General features: G+C 42.5%; 1 protein-coding gene across 1 annotated transcript; it reads left to right on the forward strand.

Moving 5' to 3' along the window:
• Positions 1 to 1,116: 1,116 nt before the first annotated feature.
• Positions 1,117 to 18,329, forward strand: LOC123738739 (uncharacterized). The gene is made up of 2 exons (XM_082969045.1): positions 1,117 to 1,727; positions 14,963 to 18,329. Exons 1-2 carry the CDS (start codon positions 1,319 to 1,321, stop codon positions 15,598 to 15,600), a joined length of 1,047 nt encoding a protein of 348 aa, XP_082825171.1. The 5' UTR covers positions 1,117 to 1,318; the 3' UTR covers positions 15,601 to 18,329.
• Positions 18,330 to 23,544: the final 5,215 nt, after the last annotated feature.

Here is a 23,544-nt window from a genome sequence, read left to right on the forward strand (position 1 = left end):
GAAAACCTGTGGTTTGAATTGAACAGGGCAGTCCATAAGACAGACTAAATAAATCAAGGACCTGGAGAGATTCTGTATGGAGGAATGGTCTAAGATCCTTACCAATGTGTTCTCTAATCTCATAAAACATTTCAGTGTCGTTATTCTCCCAAGGGGAGGGTGCTAGAATATTGAAAACATGGGTGGCAATAATTCAGACCCTGCCTATTGAGAATTACATGATGAACTAAATCTCTTTCTCTGAGCAATTGTATTAGTGTCAAATAATATAATTTCCCTTTATTTTACATACAATATAGCTCAGTATTTTAATTCTTTATTTTATAGAGTCGTTTTTGCTCATCTTTATCAAGGGTGTCAACAGTTTTGTCCCCCACTGTACCTCCATACTGCTGCTACATGGTGTAACAATACATCATGTAGATGTATATAATGAACAGACTAGGTCTATACTGCTCCTACATGGTGTAACAATACATCATGTAGATGTATATAATGAACAGACTAGGTCTATACTGCTCCTACATGGTGTAACAATACATCATGTAGATGTATATAATGAACAGACTAGGTCTATACTGCTCCTACATGGTGTAACAATACATCATGTAGATGTATATAATGAACAGACTAGGTCTATACTGCTCCTACATGGTGTAACAATACATCATGTAGATGTATATAATGAACAGACTAGGTCTATACTGCTCCTACATGGTGTAACAATACATCATGTAGATGTATATAATGAACAGACTAGGTCTATACTGCTCCTACATGGTGTAACAATACATCATGTAGATGTATATAATGAACAGACTAGGTCTACACTGCTCCTACATGGTGTAACAATACATCATGTAGATGTATATAATGAACAGACTAGGTCTATACTGCTTCTACAAACAGACTAGGTCTATACTGCTCCTACATGGTGTAACAATACATCATGTAGATGTATATAATGAACAGACTAGGTCTATACTGCTCCTACATGGAGTAACAATACATCATGTAGATGTATATAATGAACAGACTACATCATGTGGGGCTTTAAGGCGATGCTGTTGGTGTGACGTATAATGTAGTGGACGGAACGCTTCTTTCAACATTAGCAACAGTTATTCAGCCACCGCGGTAGCTTGCTAGACAAAATAGCCGAACCAATAAAGCTCTTTAGACGCTTTAGTGTATATTTGCCACTGTGTTTTAAACCCACTTCTGTCGTCTAGTTAGTTATCAGATTTAATTTCATATTTACAGTGGTGTTGTTATTGGTCAGCTAGCGGGCTGGTTAAGTTAGCTAACATTCCCGACCATGAGTTCACTAAGCTACTCTCCTGCTAAAGAAGAGGCCTGCTGGACGGAGAAAGAAGCTCTCGTCAAAGCGGAGGAAGAAGAGGAGGCTGTTTCAATACAAAAACAAGTAGATGGTGAAGCTGTTACTGTGAAAGAAGAAGAGAAAGACGTTACAGTGAAAGAAGAGGAAGATGCGTTCAGAGTGAAAGAAGAGGAGGATGTTACAGTAAAAGGAGAGGGGGAAGCATTTTTTGGAGTGAAAGAGGAGGAGGGGGAGATGACTGTCACATCCAAAAAGGAGGAGGGAGAAGAGGAGGAAACAGGATATCTGGGCCCGGTTTCCCAAGCGCATCTTAAGGCGTCCAATGGTTCTAATGATGAACTTAGCCATAAGATGATTTTGAGAAACCGTTCCCTGATTAACACTAGTAAGTACTGTCTTAAAAACAGAGGTACAAACTCTGCAGTTGTTGAATTGATGTGTGGTGTTAAAGGGGAAATCTGCAATTGCTACATCCATATTTAGACTGTATAATTATTTATTTATAGCCATTGATTCTTGAAGAATATAACGCATGCCTCATGAGCTTAGTTCAACTGTAATACCCCAGGCCTCCCGGGTGGCGCAATGGTCTAAGGCATCGCAGTGCTGGCTGTGCCACCAGAGATTCTGGGTTCGTGCCCAGGCTCTGTCGCAGCTGGCCACTACCGGGAGGCCCATGGGACCAGGTCGCCAGGTGTACGGTGTCCTCCGACACATTGGTGCGGCTGGCTTCCGGGTTGGATGTGCATTGTGTCAAGAAGCATGGCTTTGTTGGGTTGTGTTTCGGAGGAGGCATGGCTCTCGACTTTCGCCTCTCCCGAATCCGTAAGGGAGTTGCAGTGATGAGACAAGACTACTACCAATTGGATACCACGAAAAAGGGGTAAAATCTAAAAATAAAAAAAACTGTCATTCCCCATCAGAACCCCAAATAAGCATTTTTTTACTCCAATGTTTATAAACTGTCGTGGAAATATTCTGTCATTCCCCAAATAGACTTTATTACAAAGTAACAAGCCGAGCTGGTCCGTGGAACAACTGCCGGACTCAGTCTCAGTCCTATTATACAGTTTCATGCTTATACAAGTGTCATAGTCTTTATGCTAATAACCATATCCCTTCAGCTTTACTCCACCATTGTTTCCAAATCTAAGTTCGTCACTGTGGTCCCGTGTGGCTCAGTTGTTTGCAACGCCAGGGTTGTGGGTTGGATTCCCACGGGGGACCAGTACGGGGAAAAATGTATACATTCACTACTGTAAATCGCTCTGGATAAGAGCGTCTGCTAAATGACTAAAATGTAAAAAAAATAAAAATAAATGTAAATGTTTCCTCTAGGGGGGGGGGGGGGGGGGGGTTCCTTGGATCTAGTTCCTTGGATCAATTATATTGGTGGCCTATACATTATTTACAGAAAATAGTAAGTACAGATTACTATAGCCCATTATAATATTAGTACAGATTACTATAGGCCATTATAATATTAATACAGATTACTATAGGCCATTATAGGATTAAGTACAGATTACTATAGGCCATTATAAGATTGCTACATGCCATTATCAGACTAATATTACTACGGGCTATTATAGGGTTAAGTACAGATTACTATAGGCCATTATAGGATTAATACAGATTAATGTAGGCTATTATAATAATACAGATTACTATAGGCCATTATAATATGAATACAGATTACTGTAGGCCATTCTTGGATTAATACAGATGACTATTGGCTATTATAATATGAATACAGATGACTATAGGCCATTATAATATTAATACAGATTACTATAGGCCAATTATAGGATTAAATTGGGTCCTACAGTTGGTCTATGTTGATTTTTGATGAGGTTATGGGTCCTACAGTAGGTTTATGTTGTTAGGTGAAGATATGGGTCCTACAGTAGGTTTATGTTGTTAGTTGAAGTTATTGGTCCAACAGTCGGTCTGTGTTATTACTAGGTGAAGTTATGGGTCATACAGTAGGTCTATGTTGTTGTTAAATCAAATTTCATATCCAATCAAATGTATTTATGTAGCCCTTCTTACATCAGCTGATATCTCAAAGTGCTGTACAGAAACCCAGCCTAAATCCCCAAACAACAAGCAATGCAGGTGTAGAAGCACGGTGGCTAGCAAAAACTCCCGAGAAAGGCCAAAACCTAGGAAGAAACCTAGAGAGGAACCAGGGGTGGCCAGTCCTCTTCTGGCTGTGCCGGGTGGAGATTATAACAGAACATGGCCAAGATGTTCAAATGTTCATAAATGACCAGCATGGTCAAATAATAATAATCACAGTAGTTGTCGAGGTTGCAACAGGTCAGCACCTCAGGAGTAAATGTCAGTTGGCTTTTCATAGCCGATCATTGAGAGTATCTCTACCACTCCTGCTGTCTCTAGAGAGTTGAAAACAGCAGGTCTGGGACAGGTTGCACATCCGGTGAACAGGTCAGGATTCCATAGCCGCAGGCAGAACAGTTGAAACTGGAGCAGCAGCACAGCCATGTGGACTGGGGACAGCAAGGAGTCATCATGCCAGGTAGTCCTGAGGCATGGTCCCAGGGCTCAGGTCCTCTGAGAGAGAAAGAAAGAGAATTAGAGAGACCATACTTAAATTCACACAGGACACCGGATAAGACAGGAGAAATACTCCAGATATAACAGACTCATCCTAGCCCCCCGACACAAACTACTGCAGCATAAATACTGGAGGCTGAGACAGGAGGGATCAGGAGACACTGTGGCCCCATCCGATGATACCCCCGGAAAGGGTCAAACAGGCAGGATATAACCCCATCCACTTTGCCAAAGTACAGCCCCCACACCACTAGAGGAATATCTTCAACCACCAACTTACCATCCTGAGACAAGGCCGAGTATAGCCCACAAAGATCTCCGCCACGGCACAACCCAAGGGGGGGCGCCAACCCAGACAGGAAGACCACGTCAGTGACTCAACCCACTGAAGTGATGCACCCCTCCTAGGGACGGCATGGAAGAGCACCAGTAAGCCAGTGACTCAGCCCCTGTAATAGGGTTAGAGGCAGAGAATCCCAGAGGAGAGAGGGGAACCTGTCAGGCAGAGACAGCAAGGGTGGTTCGTTGCTCCAGTGCCTTTCCGTTCACCTTCACACTCCTGGGCCAGACTACACTCAATCATAGGACCTACTGAAGAGATGAGTCTTCAATAAAGACTTAAAGGTTGAGATCGAGTCTACGTCTCTCACATGGGTAGGCAGACCATTCCATAAAAATGGAGCTCTATAGGAGAAAGCCCTGCCTCCAGCTGTTTGCTTAGAAATTCTAGGGACAATTAGGAGGCCTGCGTCTTGTGACCGTAGTGTACGTGTAGGAATGTACGGCAGGACCAAATCGGAAAGATAGGTAGGAGCAAGCCCATGGAATGCTTTGTAGGTTCGCAGTAAAATCTTGAAAGCAGCCCTTGCCTTAACAGGAAGCCAGTGTAGAGAGGCTAGAACTGGAGTAATATGATCACATTTTTTGGTTCTAGTCAAGATTCTAGCAGCCGTATTTAGCACTAACTGAAGCCGGAAAGTAGAGCATTGCAGTAGTCTAACCTAGAAGTGACAAAGCATGGATTAATTTTTCTGCATCATTTTTGGACAGAACATTTCTGATTTTTGCAATGTTACGTAGATGGAAAAAAGCGGTCCTTGAAACAGTCTTTATGTTCGTCAAAAGAGAGATCAGGGTCCAGAGTAACGCCGAGGTCCTTCTGTCACGAGAATGTTGCCATCTCAATGGTTGAACTCAACCATCACTCAAGCTTTGACCAATTCCCAGAGGTTGTAAGGCTCTGGTTAATGAAGAATTAGACAAAGTCTCAGTCTGCAATAGATCAGTCCTTTATTCAGAGAGCTCTCTGAAAATCATACAATGCACATAGCCTTTTATACCTCACATTTGGTCATATCATACACTTTATAAATGCCCCTCCTCACTATCTCTGTCGCAATGTTCTACTTTGATAGCTCCTTCTGTCTAACCGGGTTCCTCTATCTATATGTCGGCAACTGACAAGTCTAGCTCAAAACAGGAAACCTCTGTGGTTTCGCAGCGCCTGGCTTACTTCCCTTCTCAGAGCTCAGTCTTCAGAGAAATAGATCAACTTGTTTCAAACCCACACAGACATGTTCCCTCCTAACCGTCAATATTTCTCTAACCTACTTTGAAACACACAAATAAATGTTGAATGTTCCCTTCTATTATTCAACATTAACTCAATAAATGAATACTATTTACAAGTCTTCTCCAACACACACATCATCATCAGATTATAGTCTTATGATCTTAACACGTCATACAGTTCTACAGTTTTCAGGGTGGAATACTTTAGTCATTACTTTAAACATAAATTCTTCTATCAACAGTAGGTCTATGTTGTTGGGTTAAGTTATGTGTCCTACTGTAGGTCTATGTTAAGTGAAGTTATGGGTTCTACAGTAGGTCTATGTTGTTTGATGAAGTTACGGGTCCTACAGTTGGCTTATCTTTTTAGGTGAAGTTATGGGTCCTACAGTAGGTCTATGTTGTTGTTGTGTGAAGTTATGGGTCCTACAGTAGGTCTATGTTAGGTGCAGTTATGCATCCTACAGTAGGTCTATGTTGCTGTTCGGTGATGTTTTGGGTCCTACAGTTGGTCTATGTTGTTGTTAGGTGAAGTTATGGTCCTACAGTAGGTCTATGTTAGGTGAAGTTATGGGACCTACAGTAGGTCTATGTTATTGTTAGGTGAAGTTATGGGTCCTACAGTAGGTCTATGTTATTGTTAGGTGAAGTTATGGGTCCTACAGTAGGTCTGTTGTTAGGTGAAGTAATGGGTCCCACAGTAGATCTATGTTGTTGTTTGGTGAAGTTATGGGTCCTACAGTAGGTCTATGTTTTGTTAGGTGAAGTTATGGGCCAAATGGTTAAAAACTTTGTGTACAAACCCTTGTCAGGCTGATGGCAAAGATAGCCAAAGAGCATTTTACTGGTTGAAGTGTTTAACCTGTTATGGATAGGGGGCAGTATTTTCACGGCCGGATAAAAAACGTACCCGATTTAATCTGATTATTACTCCTGCCCAGAAACTAGAATATGCATATAATTATTAGCTTTGGATAGAAAACACTCCAAAGTTTCTAAAACTGTTAGAATGGTGTCTGTGAGTATAACAGAACTTATTTGGCAGGCCAAAACCTGAGAAGATTCCAAACAGGAAGCGCCCTCTCTGACCATTTCTTGGCCTTCTTGATCATCTCTAACCAAAACAGGGGATCTCTGGCATGACATGACATTTTCTAACGCTCTCAGAAGGTGGCAAAAAGCTGAATGGTGGCTTTGCAGGACCTGGCTGAAAAACATTAGCACATTTTGTAAGTGGTCGATCTGAGAACAATGAGACTGGAGGCGCGTGCCCGAGTCGACTCCATGTTTACTTTCTCTCTCTTTGAACGAAAACAACCACTCCCGGTCGGAATATTATCGCTTTTTTACGAGAAAAATGGCATAAAATTTGATTTTAAACAGCGGTTGACATGCTTCGAAGTACGGTAATGGAATATTTTGAAATTTTGTGTCACGAAACGCGTCGGGCGCGTCACCCTTCTTTACCCATCGGATAGTGTCTTGAACACATGAACAAAACGCCGCTATTTGTATACAACTATGGATTATTTTGAACCAAACCAACATTTGTTATTGAAGTAGAAGTCCTGGGAGTGCATTCTGACGAAGACAGCAAAGGTAATCAAACTTTTCTAATAGTAAATCGGAGTTTGGTGAGTACCACACTTGGTGGGTGTCAAAATAGCTAGCCTGTGATGGCCGGGCTATCTACTCAGAATATTGCAAAATGTGCTTTCACCGAAAAGCTATTTTAAAATCGGACATAGCGAGTGCATAAAGGAGTTCTGTATCTATAATTCTTAAAATAATTGTTATGTTTTTTGTGAATGTTTATCGTGAGTAATTTAGTAAATTCACCGGAAGTGTTCGGTGGGAATGCTAGTCACATGCTAGTCACATGCTAATGTAAAAAGCTGGTTTTTGATATAAATATGAACTTGATTGAACAAAACATGCATGTATTGTATAACATAATGTCCTAGGAATGTCATCTGATGAAGATCAAAGGTTAGTGCTGCATTTAGCTGTGGTTTGGGTTTATGTGACATTATATGCTAGCTTGAAAAATGGGTGTCTGATTATTTCTGGCTGGGTACTCTGCTGACATAATATAATGTTTTGCTTTCGTTGTAAAGCCTTTTTGAAATCGGACAGTGTGGTTAGATTAACGAGAGTCTTGTCTTTAAAATGGTGTAAAATAGTCATATGTTTGAGAAATTGAAGTAATAGCATTTCTAAGGTATTTGAATATCGCGCCACGGGATTACACTGGCTGTTGAGTAGGTGGGACGCAAGCGTCCCACCTAGCCCATAGCTAGGTGGGACGCGGGCGTCCCACCCGTGGTGCACTCCATCAACAGCAGGTGCATTTCAAGAGCGGCAAATTTGAATCCAAATAAATGTCAAAATTCAAATTTTTCAAACATACAACTATTTTACACCCTTTGAAAGATAAACATCTCCTTAATCTAACCACGTTTTATGATTTCAAAAAGGTTTTACGGCGAAAGCATAAATTTAGAGTATGTTAGGACAGTACATTTACAAGAGTTGTGTGTAATGTTTTGTCAATTCAAAGACAGGGTCACCAAAACCATAAAACCAGCTAAAATGATGCACTAACCTTTTACAATCTCCATCAGATGACACTCCTAGGACATTATGTTAGACAATGCATGCATTTTTAGTTCTATCAAGTTCATATTTATATCCAAAAACAGCGTTTTACTATGGCATTGATGTTGAGGAAATCGTTTCCCTCCAATAACCGGCAGTCAAGTCAGCACCACAAATTAAATAATTAAAATTAGAAAACATTGGTAAAATATTATATTGTCATTTAAAGAATTATAGATTTACATCTCTTGAACGCAATCAACTTGCCAGATTTAAAAATAACCTTACTGGGAAAATCACACTTTGCAATAATCTGAGCACTGCGCCCAGAAAAATACGCGTTGCAATACAGACTAGTCGTCATGTTGGGGAGATCTAAAATACTATGTAAATAATCCATTACCTTTGATTCTCTTCATCAGATGTCACTTCCAGGTATCACAGGTCCATAACGAATGTAGTTTTGTTCAAAAAAGCTCATCATTTATGTCCAAAAATCTCCGTCTTGTTAGCACATGATCTAAGCCCGCCGGACTTCACTTCATGAACGAGGGGAAAAAATATATTTACGTTCGTTCAAACATGTCAAACGTTGTATAGCATAAATCATTAGGGCCTTTTTTAACCAGAACATGAATAATATTCAAGGTGGACGAATGCATACTCTTTTATAACGTATTGGAACGAGGGTACCCAACATGAACTCGCGCGCCAGGTGTCTAATGGGCCATCATCGTTCCATGGCTCTTGTTCGGTCAGATCTCCCTCCAGAAGACTCAAAACACTTTGTAAAGGCTGGTGACATCTAGTGGAAGCAATAGGAAGTGCCAAAATATTCCTCAGCCCCTGTGTTTTTCAATGGCATAGGTTTAAAGGTAATACAACACATCAGGTATCCACTTCCTGTCAGAAAATGTCTCAGGGTTTTGCCTGCCAAATGAGTTCTGTTATACTCACAGACACCATTCAAACAGTTTTAGAAACTTTAGAGTGTTTTCTATCCATATATAATAAGTATATGCATATTCTAGTTACTGGGTAGGATTAGTAACCAGATTAAATCGGGTACATTTTTTTTATCCAGCCGTGCAAATACTGCCCCCTAGCCCTAACAGGTTAACTAGCCGCTGAAAAGTAGCAGGTGCATTATACATTCCAAAGGGCATCACAGTATATTGTACGAAGTTCTGGCGTAATGAAAGCCGAGATGTCAGAAGCACCTGTCAATAACCTTTTAGCAAATCTAATTTACTAACGTAAGCAGCAGAGCCAATTCTATCAATGCAGTCATCTAAGCGAGGTAGAGGAAAAGAATCAGACTTTGTAACGGCATTTACTCGACGATTGTCCGTACATAAGCGAGACGTACCGTCAGGCTTAGGAACAAGAATACACGGGGAACTCCAGGAGCTGTTACTGGGTTTTGCCATGTCATTCTGTAATAAATAAGCTACCTCACTTTTCATTACCTCCCTTTTCTTTGCATTAACCCGGTACGGATGCTGACTTATAGGAACAGCGTTATCCACATCATGTTCCAAGATGGACGTGCGACTTGGAACATTCTGAAACACAGTGAGAAAACTGTTTATCAATAAGATAAGATCCTTAGTTTGATCTTTATCCAAATGTTCCATTTGAGAGGGTAACTTTTTCAGCATCTCTGAATTACATAAACATTCACACTGCTGTAACGTATGGCGCAACTCCAACCCGTCCTCCTTATCCTCCTCTAGATCCCAGCCAGGCTTCAGCACCACCGCAGCCACACTGGAGACGGCGTACTGGACCGGCTTACTTGAGGAGCTGTTGGGAGACTCACGCACATAATATGCTTTCAGCATGTTAACATGACACACTCGGGAAGAACGCCTCCGATCTGGGGTCTTTATCACATAATTGGTGTCACTGAGTTTCTTTTCCACAAGATATGGTCCAGAAAAACGTGCTGACAGAGATGAGCCAGGGATTGGCAACAAAACTAAAACTTGATCCCCTGGTGCAAAAGAACGGCCAACAGCCTTTTTGTCATAATGCAACTTCATGCGTTTTTGAGTAGAGGAGAGAGACTTTTGGGCTAACGCACATGCAACGTGCAGTCTTTCCGGCATCTTACTGACATAATCCAACACATTTTTAGGGGCGCTACTGGGTGTAGGAGATAAGATATGCTCCTTCAAAACTTTTAGCGGACCCCGTGGGGTGTGTCCAAACACAAGGTCAGCAGGGCTGAACCCTAAGGACTCTTGTATTGTTTCCCTAATAGCAAATAGGACAAAGGGCACCCCCTCATCCCAATCGGTACTGGTATCCATGCAATACTTGCGTAGCATTGTCTTCAGCGTCTGATGCCAGCGTTCGAGAGCCCCTTGACTCTCCGGATGATACGAACTGGAGACCTGATGGGAAATACAGTGTCTTTAACACATTAGAGAACAGCTTTGACATAAAGTTGGATCCCTGATCAGTTTGGATTACTTTAGGGAGTCCAAACGTAGAGAAGAACTTCACTAGTGCCTTCACCACAGTCTTAGCCGTTATTGTACGGAGAGGAATAGCCTCTGGGTATCGAGTAGCACTGCACATTATTGTTAGTAAGAACTTGTTACCTGACCTGGTTTTCGGCAACGGACCTACACAATCAATTATCACTTTTTCAAACGGTTCCCCCACCACAGGAATCGGGCAGAGCGGCGCACGAGGAACTGTTTGATTCGTTTTCCCAGTGAGTTGACATACGTGGCATGTTTTACAGAATTGGACAACGTCAGACTTCAAACCTGGCCAAAAAAAAGTGTTGAAGGACTCGGTTATAAGTCTTCGTGATCCCTAAGTGTCCGGACCACGCCTGGTCATGGGCGAGTGACAACACCTGCTGTCGGAACGGTGTAGGAACAACCACCTGACACACTTCACTCCAGTCACTAACGGTGTCATGAGCTGCCCATTTACACATCAAAACTCCTGCTTCCATAAAGTAGGCAGTCTCTTTAGTTTTAGCTTCCTCAATGGAAATTACCGAAGCAAAACACTTGCGAAGACTGATGTCTCCCTTTTGACATTCAATCACCTTCTCGGGGGTGACAGACAAAAGAATGTCATGTAATTGGGGCGCGATTTCGCTTTCCCCTGCCTTAGTTTTACGGGGGTAAAAACTGTCGGCATTTCAGAAGGAATACTCAGTGCATTGTCTTCTACCTCAACCTTCTCAAAAATGGAACTAGCCAAATCCACCACATCTCCTAGCTTGCGAGATTGCGCCCTCGTTAACACACAAGCTGGAAAAACATGTGGAAATGCTTGAACCAATTTCTCATCTGTAGTTCTGATTTCTGGGTTGTCTACTACCTCTAACACAGGAGTGACATTACCACCAGCGATATCATTCCCTAGTAACAATGTGACTCCTTTTACTGGCAGTGTAGACACTACACCAACACGGAAACGTACTGATACCAAGTCTGACACTAAGTGGACCCAGTGTAATGGTACAGGTACTGTTTTTGTCTCTATCCCCTGTAATATGACATGAGAGCCACAATACGTTTCAGAGGACCAGGGTAAAGCATCAGTAACGATTACTGACTGCGCCGCTCCGGTGTCTCGTAAGATTCGTATAGGCTTTCCATCAGCTTGTTCTCCAGTTAAGGAAACACAACCGGCAGATATAAACGGAGCATAGACAGGATCTGGTTTCTCAAATGCTGAATCAATATCTCGGTCCAACGGACGAGCCATAGACTTGACTAAACCCACACTTTTCATTTTTGGGGACGGTGACAGGGACTGTGTCGATTTATTTTTCAAAACCGGGCAGTCCGCAATCACATGACCCTTTTGGTGACAGTAAAAACATTCACGGATCTCATGAAAAGTCTTAGGGTTATCAGTGGAAAAGCAACCTGAACGAGGCACTGATGACGTAATCGTTTGGCCTTCAAAACGAGGTGCACCAAAGACAGTCTTGTGTGTCAAAGCGTACTCATCTGCCAACACTGCTGCCTGGGCCAACGTCACCACTTTCTGTTCATTTAAATGAACAATTCTATCAGGGAGGTTGCTTTTAAAATCCTCCAACAGCATCAACTCCCGAATATCAGCAAAGGTGTTAGCTTTGCTGGCTGAACACCAGCGATTAAACAGAGACTCTTTGTCCCTTGCAAACTCAACAAAAGTACGTTGAGATGTTTTTTTGTGGTTCCTGAAGCGTTGTCTATAAGCTTCAGGCACTAACTCATAAGCCCGCAACACGGTAGTTTTAACTATATCATACTGTAAACTGTCTTCCAGGGAGAGAGCTACTACTTCCTGGGCTTTCCCAGACAATTTACATTGTAACAGGAGTGGCCAAACCTCAAGTGGCCAATGTAGCGCAGCGGCCACACGCTCAAAAGCAGAGAAATAGGTATCAACTTCCGACTCTCGGAATGGAGGGACTAAAGCTATATTTTTACTTACATCAAAGTGGGCTTGATGATAAGCAGCTTGTGGAGTCGCACTGGAGCCAGCGTCAAGCTCCAGTTGTCGGATCCTCACCTCCTTGTCAATTTCCATTCTCGTAATTTCAAGATCAAAATTCATCTGTCTCTATCTTTTTGCTCCATTTCTAACCGGGCCAGCCTCACCTTCAGCCTAGCGGTCCCGCCTGAATGACCTGAAGCAGAAGATAAAGGATCGAATCGGGGCAATGTAAAGGGGGTACGAGCAACCCCTTCCTCCGCCCTGTCCGCCGACTTGGCATCGGAAGGTCTACCCGTCTCCTCTCCTGAAGCCTCCCTCTCATCATCTTTCAATGAAAGAATGTGTTCTCTCACTAAACCCTCCCTGACTAGCACCAAAAGCTCAGCCTTTAGGGCTTTCTCAGGGATAACAAATCCATAATGGTCAGCGACAGCTAAAAGGTCTGCTTTCCAAAACCTCACCAAAGAATCAATAGAGGGCGCTTCAAAAAACTTGGAGATGGCTGAGGCAGCCATCTTGTACACAGAAGTCCACTGAACACACACAAACTAAACTAGTCACCCAAACTCACAACCTACCATCACACCTCAATCACAAATCACAGAGAGCTCAGTGCAGCAGGGTTCGGTGGGTTTAATGGAATCCCGGATGAGCCCCCATTATGTTACGCACGCCTCTAGAAAGAGGGAACGCAACACCCTGCTACAACTTAACTCTCCGTGGTGTGACAAAGGTATGGAAGTGTAGGTGTGAGCAAGGATGACCAAAAAGGCAGAGAATACCGTTTACTGGGAATTTATTCCTTCACATGGTAAGTTTGGGGAAAAAGGGCTGGACAGAACCAAAGCAAAGAAAGTAAATATCAAAGCCCCCGCTCCTACCTTACCTGCCTACCCACTACTTACCTAACTAGCACCACCTGGTGCACAAACCAAAATACAGGGGATAGTCCGCCCAGGTCTTTCCTAGTGTGCATAGACAAATTACTACAAGTATATGTATGCCCGCGGGCCTCTTGCCTAAGCACTCCCTAGGTGCCTTCCCCTTCCTCCCTGGGAAACAAAGGAAACAGAATAACAAACAATTTCACAACTAAACTGAGAAAAACTCAGGACATTAAAGAAGCTCTCTCTCTCTGAGCAACAAATGAACACAGAACATAATAAGGTTTCTCAGCAACAACTAACTAAGTACATACCAAATTCTCTTTGAGAAACAACCAACATATATCACCCTCTGCCATCAACCTCCTCTCTCATAAATTTCTCCCTGCAATGATCTCTCTCTTTCAACAGAACACTGGCTTATATAGCTTTAGGTGGGGTTGTTAATTGGAGACAGCTGCGTCTTGACGAGGGGGCGGGGTCAGCTCTCCAATCAGCAATGGGGCCGACCAATCAGCTGCTTGGAGAACTTCAGGAAGCCATTACCTGAAACACAAACTACAACACAGAAACTGGGGAACGTAACACTACATCCATAACCAGTGGTTTCCTCATTACCAGATATACTACATCCATAACTAGTGGTTTCCTCATTACCAGATATACTATATTCATAACTAGCGGTTTCCTCATTACCAGATATACTACATCCATAACTAGTGGTTTCCTCATTACCAGATATACTACATCCATAACTAGTGGTTTCCTCATGACCAGATATACTACATCCATAACTAGTGGTTTCCTCATTACCAGATATACTACATCCATAACTAGTGGTTTCCTCATTACCAGATATACTACATCCATAACTAGCGGTTTCCTCATTACCAGATATACTACATCCATAACTAGTGGTTTCCTCATTACAAGATATACTACATCCCTAACTAGTGGTTTCCTCATTACCAGATATACTACATCCATAACTATCGGTTTCCTCATTAGCAGGGAGGAGTTTCTACAACCAAATTGCCCTCGTGCCGCAATTTTAGCAAACACAGAAAGGGGCCTATATTGGAGACCAAAAGTCGTCTGGCACACTGCTTAGGGTTTCAACAACTTTAACTTATTTCTAGCCTGCAATCATCGATGTTACTAATAATGTGAAAACAAGACTAAATATGACTATTGTTGCTCATGTTAAGACAATAGTGGAGGTGTTTCTGCAATCAAATTGTGTGTGCATTGCCCTCGTGCTGCAATTTTAGCAAACACAGAAAGGGGCCTATTTTGGAGACCAAAAGTCATCTGGCACACTGCTTAGAGTTTCAATAACTTTAATAACTTATTTCTAGTTATTACTAATGTGAAAACAAGACAAAATATGATTGTTGCTAAGTTGACTGTCTTAATTGTCAAATAATTTCACAGACGTCAATTGTTGTACAACTTCATGGGTACGATCTGGGCATCACCTTTTACCTCAAATAAACAGTGGATTTGTCTGACTTTGTTCACACAGGAGAGAGACGGGACTATCGCGGATCCTCTGGGGAGCCTCAACAACCTCATGATGCTGACAAGACAGAGAAGAGTCTCTCCAGATCAGAACACCTCAAGAAACACCAGCAGAGATCCACAGGGAAGAGAACTCACCGCTGCTCTGATTGTGGGAAGAGATTCACCTCATCAGCAGGCATTAAAATTCATCAGAGAATCCACACAGGAGAGAAACCTTATAGCTGTGCTCAATGTGGGAAGAGCTTTACTGCTTCTAGCTGTCTGACTAAGCATCAGAGAACACACACAGGAGAGAAACCTTATAGCTGTACTCAATGTGGGAAGAGCTTTACTGCGTCTAGCCATCTGACTGTACACCAGAGAACACACACAGGAGAGAAATCGTATAGCTGTGATGAATGTGGCAAGAGTTTTGCTACATCTAGCAGTCTGACTATACACCAGAGAACACACACAGGAGATAAACCTTATAGCTGTGCTCAATGTGGGAAGAGCTTTACTGCATCAAGCTGTCTGACTAAACACCAGAGAACACACACAGGAGATAAACCTTTTAGCTGTACTCAATGTGGGAAGAGTTTTACTAAGTCTAGCTATCTAACTATACACCAGAGAACACACAGGATTGAAACCTTATAGCTGTACTCAATGTGGGAAGAGTTTTACTCAGTCAACCATCCTGATGTCACACCAGAGAAAACACACACAGGAGAGAAATCTTATAGCTGTGCTCAAAGTGGGAAGAGTTTTACTATGTCTAGCAAGCAGACTACACACCATTTAACACATACAGAGAAACCTCAGCTGTGATCAGCGTGACCAGAGATAATCTGATAAAAGATCTCTGAATAAACATCAGAAAATACATGGAGTTGTTTCATGATATCAATGAATTAATGTCACAATCTAGAATGTTTTAACATTGTAGTAGCAGTATTTTAATGATGTCACAATGTAGAACCCTAAACGTTTGCCCCTGTTCTATTGATTTCAGCATGATATGGATATTAGCCTCAGGGGGAAAATCCAGGCTCTGAAATGGAAGAGTACTATTTATGTGATTTAACAAAAAGTGACTAACAAAAATAGTGTTTCGTTACACTTACCACATTGATGACCAACTTGAATCAAAATGCAACACTTCAATATGTAGCGATCTGTTTTCTACAAGTTGTCCTCTAACCAGTGATGTACACATTATTCCCAGATTCCGTGTGGTTTTTGAGCTGTTAGTTTTAACGGGACGTGCAACCTCATCTCCCCTCTGCAATTGATTTCAACATGATATTAATGAGTGATGACAAATAACTGTTGTGTTCCTTTGTTCAGCGACCCCTACATTTAAATGCATCACTCCATAATGTAGCTGACTGTCTTCTGCAGGTTGTCCTCTAACCAGTGAGGTAAAATATATCTCCCATTTCCATGTGTTTCGTTGTGCTAGTTTCAACAGCACGTACAACCTGATTTCCACCCTAATGGATATCAGTGATTTATTGCTACTCGTTAAAACAAGTGTTTTTGGTGCTTGTGCAGTTTATAAGGTGCTTGTTTAAAAAATTACAAGTAATATGATTATTGTGGCAGATGTTTGTGTTCATAGCACATTTTATGTTTAGGTTTTCACTATATCACAAACAGTTTCTGCATATTGGTTATTGATTTGGACATGTTAAAACTGTGTTTTGACATTGGGGCTATCCCACCTAGCAACATGTCATTGAAAAGCTGTTGAAAGTAGACTATGCAACCAAATATTTCATATTTACATTTCATGTAACATTTAGTAATGATTATTATTAATGCAACCAACGGACAGTTTTTTGGTACAATTATATTGACATTGTTGCCCTGCTTTTAGAATATCAGGGTTCATTCTCAGATGTGCCAAACCAAATGTACTAGAGCATGACATTGGAGACTGGGCCCCAATCCAACAACATGCCTATCTAGTGAACCCTGAAAAGAGAGAGAAGCTCTGCAGTGAGGTGGAAAGTTACTACGGATATTGCAGGAGTTTCCTCTTGAAATCAGACATGTCCGTGGTGAGGACAACTTGGTTTCTGATTGTCTCAAGGGTGGGCAGTCAAGAAGTTTTGTGTTTTGCGTTTAGCCAGTGCATTGCCATGATCACAGTTTATTTTGACGGCATGTTTTTCGTAATGGAGCTGAGTTTCGTTTGGGCTCGTTCCAAGGGGACGAGAGTTCTAGAAGCTAGTGAGTTTTAATAAGACGAGAGTTCTAGAAGCTAGTGGGGGGAAAAAAATGTTCTTGTTTTTATTTGTTGACAGCCAGTAGACACCATGTTTATATTGGTGAAGGTGAAGCATTGTAGTTGATTTTAATGTGAAATGGAAGTTGTTTTCTGTTGATGGTAAGCATTCTCTTAAGGTGTTAGTCGTTTTGGTTTTTCCATCTTATGTTTTGAGGTTGGACTTTAGCACGTCTAGCTCGTTAGCACGTCTAGCTCGTTAGCACGTCTAGCTCGTTAGCACGTAGGACGCACTGATTGGAGTCACCTCGTTAGTCAGTATGTGTTACACCTGTGCTGGCTTGTCCATCTCGTTAGTGGGAAGGTGTTTCACCTGAGCTGGTCCAGGTTCTATTTAAGAGTGTCTGGCCCAGTGCTCCAGTTGTCTTGATGGATGTGGAGAGTCAACACCTTTAGTTGCTCCACTTCCTGTCTTTAAGTTTGTTGTGGGTTTTTCTTTTGTTTGCCTCTTTTTGGGCAGATTTAGTGGGTCTCATGGTGGGTGTCTTTTAGGTCCCAGTTGTTGTTACTAGTCAACTTTCAGTGGACACTGTGAGAGCAAAATTGCAAGATTATGTTATTATACTTTTATTGCATCAAATGGTTGTTTTATGCAACAGAATAGAGGGTTCTTATAACTATTGTGTCTGTGTTCTACTGAGGATGGGCCTCTGGGAGAAAACACTGACAGGAGATTTACAATGTCTTTTGGGTGATAAAACCCAAAGAGACTGCATTCCAGAGCATGAGTTAATGTTTCTGTTCTATATGGTACCAGGGAGAGATGACCCAAGGGCCAGACCCTGGTCTCTACACAAAGAGTACTGTTTTTACAGCAGATACTGTCTGCTGAGAATTATAACTATCTTTCATACAAATCTTAACCTTGTTACCCGTTCTATTCATCTGTTGTTTGTCATGTAGGTTGAAAGGGGTGTATCTTGGCTTTAAAATACCTTTGTACTTTTGTCTCGGGGCTCTCAACGAATCATCTGGGGGTGATTCGTCGACCAGCCATCATTTATCATAGAGCACTCAATTGATTCACTTTATATGTGTACGTTGTATTGACCTGCTGCCTTATAAGTGAATAAAGATAGTTTAAGAATAACTCTGACTTGTGTGATAAGTTTGTCTCACCTCATTGGATATTAATGAAAATAACAACCACATTTGGGGATGTGAATCTTCACTTGGTGACTGCTCCTGACGACCCGGGTAAATGGTGCACCAGGGATCCCTCTAACTTGGGATCACAGGGAGATCACACTTCGGGAACGGAGCAGATGGACCAACCTTTGATCTGAGAGGCAGCGAGCCGAGTGGATACCACATCTCGAACGTTGTTAAAAAAGAAAGAGGTGAGCGAAGCACGCAAAGTGGAGTTTTTAGAAAATCCTCGTAGGCTCTGAGTGTGTATTCCTGTGTGGAGGTGTAAACAGGGCCCAGTCAGTAGGCTCTGAGTGTGTATTCCTGTGTGGAGGTTGTTTTGTTTTGTACACTTTGTACAAAATAATAAAACGCAGAACCACAGGATGTTTCTTAACATAACTCTTTATTAACTAGTTACAACTCCATGTTAGCCTATCTCCAACCACGATCAACTGCCCACGACCCAACCGTCTGGGTGGTCCCAACCAATCACCGCACAGTATGACACGGCGGCAAAATGCATCCAACCATAACTCAGCATGTATTCACATATGAATATTACATCCCCCTTCTTTTAAACAAAATACAAATGTTTTACATATTCTAAGCTTTTCTTTTGGATACATGCTCTGTAGTTTGAACTCAAGGTAAGTAACCATTTATATTGCATACTACACCAACTGAATCAACATAGACTCTGAAACAATGATCCAACATACTGTTACTTTTCAAACAAGGGATTCTCAGCAACTCAGCTTCACTGTAGAAATTACATCTTAACATTTCAAACAAATACAATACCAAAGCATGTCAAGTCAACTTTCAATAACAAGTTTACAGTCTGGAACTCTTTTAGGGCAGCGATCCGCCTACACCCTTTGACATTTCATAGGTCGAGGACAGCTCTGGGCTTGACCTCTCTTCCTGACCTTGTGCGATATGATGTTGAGCATGCTTCTGTGTCAGTCAACAGCTCTTGTGGTGTTGCAGGTAAGTGTGGTGTATGTTGTGCTGTGTGTGTGTTTAGTCCATCACGTTCTCTTTCAGGGGAACAGTTCATCTCATCAGTGTGTTGTTCTTTTGTGTTCAGTAAGTGACGACGATTGCGGCGGTACACTGCTCCTTCTGCTGTGCGGACGTGATATGAACGTTCAGTGTCAGCTGGCTGGATGACGACTGCTGGTTTCCAGAGGCCATGCTCCTGGATTCTAACTGACTCTCCGCCGATCAGTGGTGGCAGTGGTCTAGCTGACCTGTCGTAGTATCGCTTTTGTTGTTGTTGTCTCTGTGCACGTTTTTCATGCATTTCCTTGTAGCTGACGACCTCAGGTTGCAGCTGCTGGTTGGTGCTGGGAAGGGTTGAGCGAAGTCTGCGGCTCATCAACAGCTGGGCTGGTGATTTGAAATTGTCAACTGGAGTGTTGCGGTATTCAAGGAGACTGAGGTAGGGGTCTCTCTTGTCTGCTTTTGCTTTGTCCATGAGTGATTTAGCAATCTGCACAGATTTTTCAGCAAGGCCATTACTTTGAGGGTAATGTGGGCTTGTGGTGACATGTGTGAACTCCCATGCTTTTGTGAAGGATTCAAACTCATTTGATTTGTAACAGGGCCCATTGTCAGATATTAAAGTCTCTACAATGCCATGCCTGGCGAAGGCTGCTTTCAGCTTGTGTATCACAGCTGCAGATGTGGTGCTGTGAAGCTTGTCGAGTTCGAAGTATCTGCTGTAGTAGTCCACTGTTACGATGTAGTCCTCGTTGTTCCAGGTGAACAGATCGGTTGCCACAACCTGCCAGGGTCGGTCTGGGATACAGTGAGGTAACATTGGCTCTTTGGTGTTTGAGGGGCGTCTTTCAAGACAGATGGTGCATCTACCAACAATGTCCTCTATTTGTTTGCACATTCCAGGCCAAAACAAAATGTCCCGTGCTCTCTGTTTGCACTTTTCCATGCCCATGTGTCCAGCATGGATCTTTGTCAAAATCTCTTCTCTGAGACTGGTAGGAATAATGATTTTCTCTCCTTTGAAAATGATTCCGTTGATCTGTGATAGTTCATCACGATGGTTCCAGAATTCTGAGACGCTCTGAGGGCATTTTCTCCTCTCCTCAGGCCATCCATCCTGTATGACTTTCCTCAGCTGTGTGAGTTGTGAGTCCTTGTCTGTTTCAGCTTGGATCTCCTTCAGTTTCGTGTCACTAACTGGTAAGTTGCTGTACACAGTGTGCACTTGCATGTCCATGCCCTCACTGAGGCTGCTGTCCTTGTAGGTAAGAAACTTCCTGGAGAGTGTGTCTGCGACAGGGATGTCTTTGCCTGGACGGTGAGTGATTGTGAAGTCGTATTTTTGTAGTTGAAGGATCATTCTCTGTAGCCTTGGCGGGGCTGCAGCTAGTGGTTTCCTCATGATTGACTCAAGGGGCTTGTGGTCGGATTCCACAATGACTTGTCGTCCATATACGTACTGATGGAAACGTTTACATCCGAACAGAATGGCATAGAGCTCCTTTTCGATTTGGGCGTAGTTGATTTCACAGTCTGTGAGAGATTTGGAAGCGTAGCCGATGGGCTTTCCTTCTTGCAGTAGCACTGCACCTAGTCCATACTTCGACGCGTCCACTTGGAGTCTGAGCTCTTTGTTTGGGTCGTAGTAGGCAAGGATTGGTCCTGGTTCTCTCGTGATCAAGTCTTTCACATTCTGGAAAGCAATGTCGTGTTGCTTGTCCCAAAGAAACTCACTGGACTGCTTTAGCAGTTGACGCAGGGGTGCATTAGCATTGGAGAGGCTGGGTGCGAACTTGGCTAAGTAGTTGACCATGCCAAGCACTGTTTCCAGCTCTGCACGGTTCTTTGGTGGCTCCATTTCTTTTATGGCTGAGATCTTCTGTGGATCTGGCTTGATTCCATTCGCTGTGAGAAGATGTCCGAAGTAGCTGACCTCTGTAGCGCTGACTGTGCTCTTCTCGGGGTTGAGCCGGACTCCTCTCTCGCGGGACCTTTGCAGCATCGCGCGGAGGTTTCGGTCGTGCTCCTCTTTGGTTCGACCATAAACAAGGATGTCGTCCACAATTGCCACAACTCCGTCGAGGCCTTCATATACTTCGTCAATCTTTCGCTGAAACTCGTCTTGGGCTGAGATAATCCCAAAAGGCAGGCGACGGAACCTGTAGCGTCCAAACGGTGTGTTGAATGTTGTGAGCTTAGATGACTCTTCTGTGAGCTTGATAGCCCAGTAGCCTGATCTAGCGTCCATGACACTGAAGTAGCGTGCTCCCGCTAGCTTGTGCGTGATACCATCTAGCGTCGGTAAAGGGTAATGGGGCCGTTTGATAGCCTTGTTCAAGTCTCTTGGGTCGAGGCATACTCGGAGCTTGCCTGTGCGTGGTTTCTCCACCACCACTAACGCGTTTACCCAGTCAGTCGGTTCTGTAACCTTGGTGACTATGTCAGATTGCTCCATGCTCTCCAACTCTTTCTTCAGACAGGCACGGAGAGCAAGGGGAATCTTTCTCGGTGGGTAGACCACAGGGGTTGCGTCTGGGTCAAGGTGAATGGTACATTCTCCTGGGAATAATCCTATTCCTGTAAAGACATCAGCAAACTCCTCCAGTACATTTTCTGTCTCTACTGGTGCTGTTACTGATAAAACTAGCTTGATGAGGTCCATGTCTAAACATGCTTTAAGACCTAGCACTGCAGGTGCTCTAGTGTCAACAACGTAAAAGTCCAACATCATGTCACTTTCTTTGTATTTGCATTTGAAAGTGCATGTGCCTTTTACTGGGAGCTGTTCACCACCATAACCAGTCAGTCTGCGCATGGTGGGCTGTAGCTCGCACTCAGATGTCAAGCTGAGGTGTAAACAGGGCCCAGTCAGTAGGCTCTGAGTGTGTATTCCTGTGTGGAGGTGTAAACAGGGCCCAGTCAGAATCTGAGGCTGAGTCAGCTATCTGTGCAAACTGGATGAAAACTAGAATCTGTGTTTACTAGTTAAGACCATTTATGATATAGTATAAGATAGTAAGGTGCATCTGTAATTGTTTTAAACCTGTACCCCATTTTAGAAGTATTGAAAGATGTAAATGTATTTGTTTCATTATCCTAGGAACTATGAGATAGAAATGAGAAAATATTCCTGCGGGTTAAAATATTGTTGAAAAACAACTAATTGATTAGGTATGTTTGGGAATAGCATTGTGTGACTGTGATATGAGAGTTGTGTGACTGTGTCTTAATCTGAAGTTTGGATAGTAACAGAGATCTGTAGTTCCTCACAGAGATCTATAGTTCCTCCTAGAGATCTATAGTTCCTCCTAGAGATCTATAGTTCCTCCTAGAGATCTATAGTTCCTCCTAGAGATCTATAGTTCCTCCTAGAGATCTATAGTTTCTCCTAGAGATCTATAGTTCCTCACAGAAATCTATAGTTCATCACAGAGATCTATAGTTCCTCCTAGAGATCTATAGTTCCTCACAGAGATCTATAGTTCCACACAGAGATCTATAGTTTCTCCTAGAGATCTATAGTTTCTCCTAGAGATCTATAGTTTCTCCTAGAGATCTATAGTTTCTCCTAGAGATCTATAGTTTCTCCTAGAGATCTATAGTTACTCACAGAGATCTGTAGTTCCTCATAGATATCTATAGTTCCTCCTAGAGATCTATAGTTTCTCACAGAGATCTATAGTTCCTCATTGAGATAGATCTATAGTTCCTCATTGAGATAGATCTATAGTTCCTCATAGCGATAGATCTATAGTTCCTCATAGCGATAGATCTATAGTTCCTCATAGAGATAGATCTATAGTTCCTCATAGAGATAGATCTATAGTTCCTCATAGAGATAGATCTATAGTTCCTCATAGAGATAGATCTATCGTTCCTCATAGAAATAGATCTATCGTTCCTCATAGAGATAGATCTATCGTTCCTCATAGAGATAGATCTATAGTTCCTCATATAGAAATATGCTTAATCAGATGATTGACATTTGGATAATTATCTTTGATATAACGTTATCTTGAGGTTCCGTTCCTTCACTGCCAATCATAGAATATCGCGGGGTGGTATTGAGAGCGGGATGATAATTTAGAAAGCAGCGGAAGGTCTATAATTCCTGGGAGGCTTGATTTTGCTGTGGTCTCTGGGAGGTTAGAGAACCGTTGACGATCCGGTCATTG

This window comes from Salmo salar, chromosome 02, assembly GCF_965601325.2.
Source record: "Salmo salar chromosome 02, fSalSal1, whole genome shotgun sequence".
In the NCBI taxonomy this organism is placed as follows: Eukaryota; Metazoa; Chordata; class Actinopteri; order Salmoniformes; family Salmonidae; genus Salmo; species Salmo salar.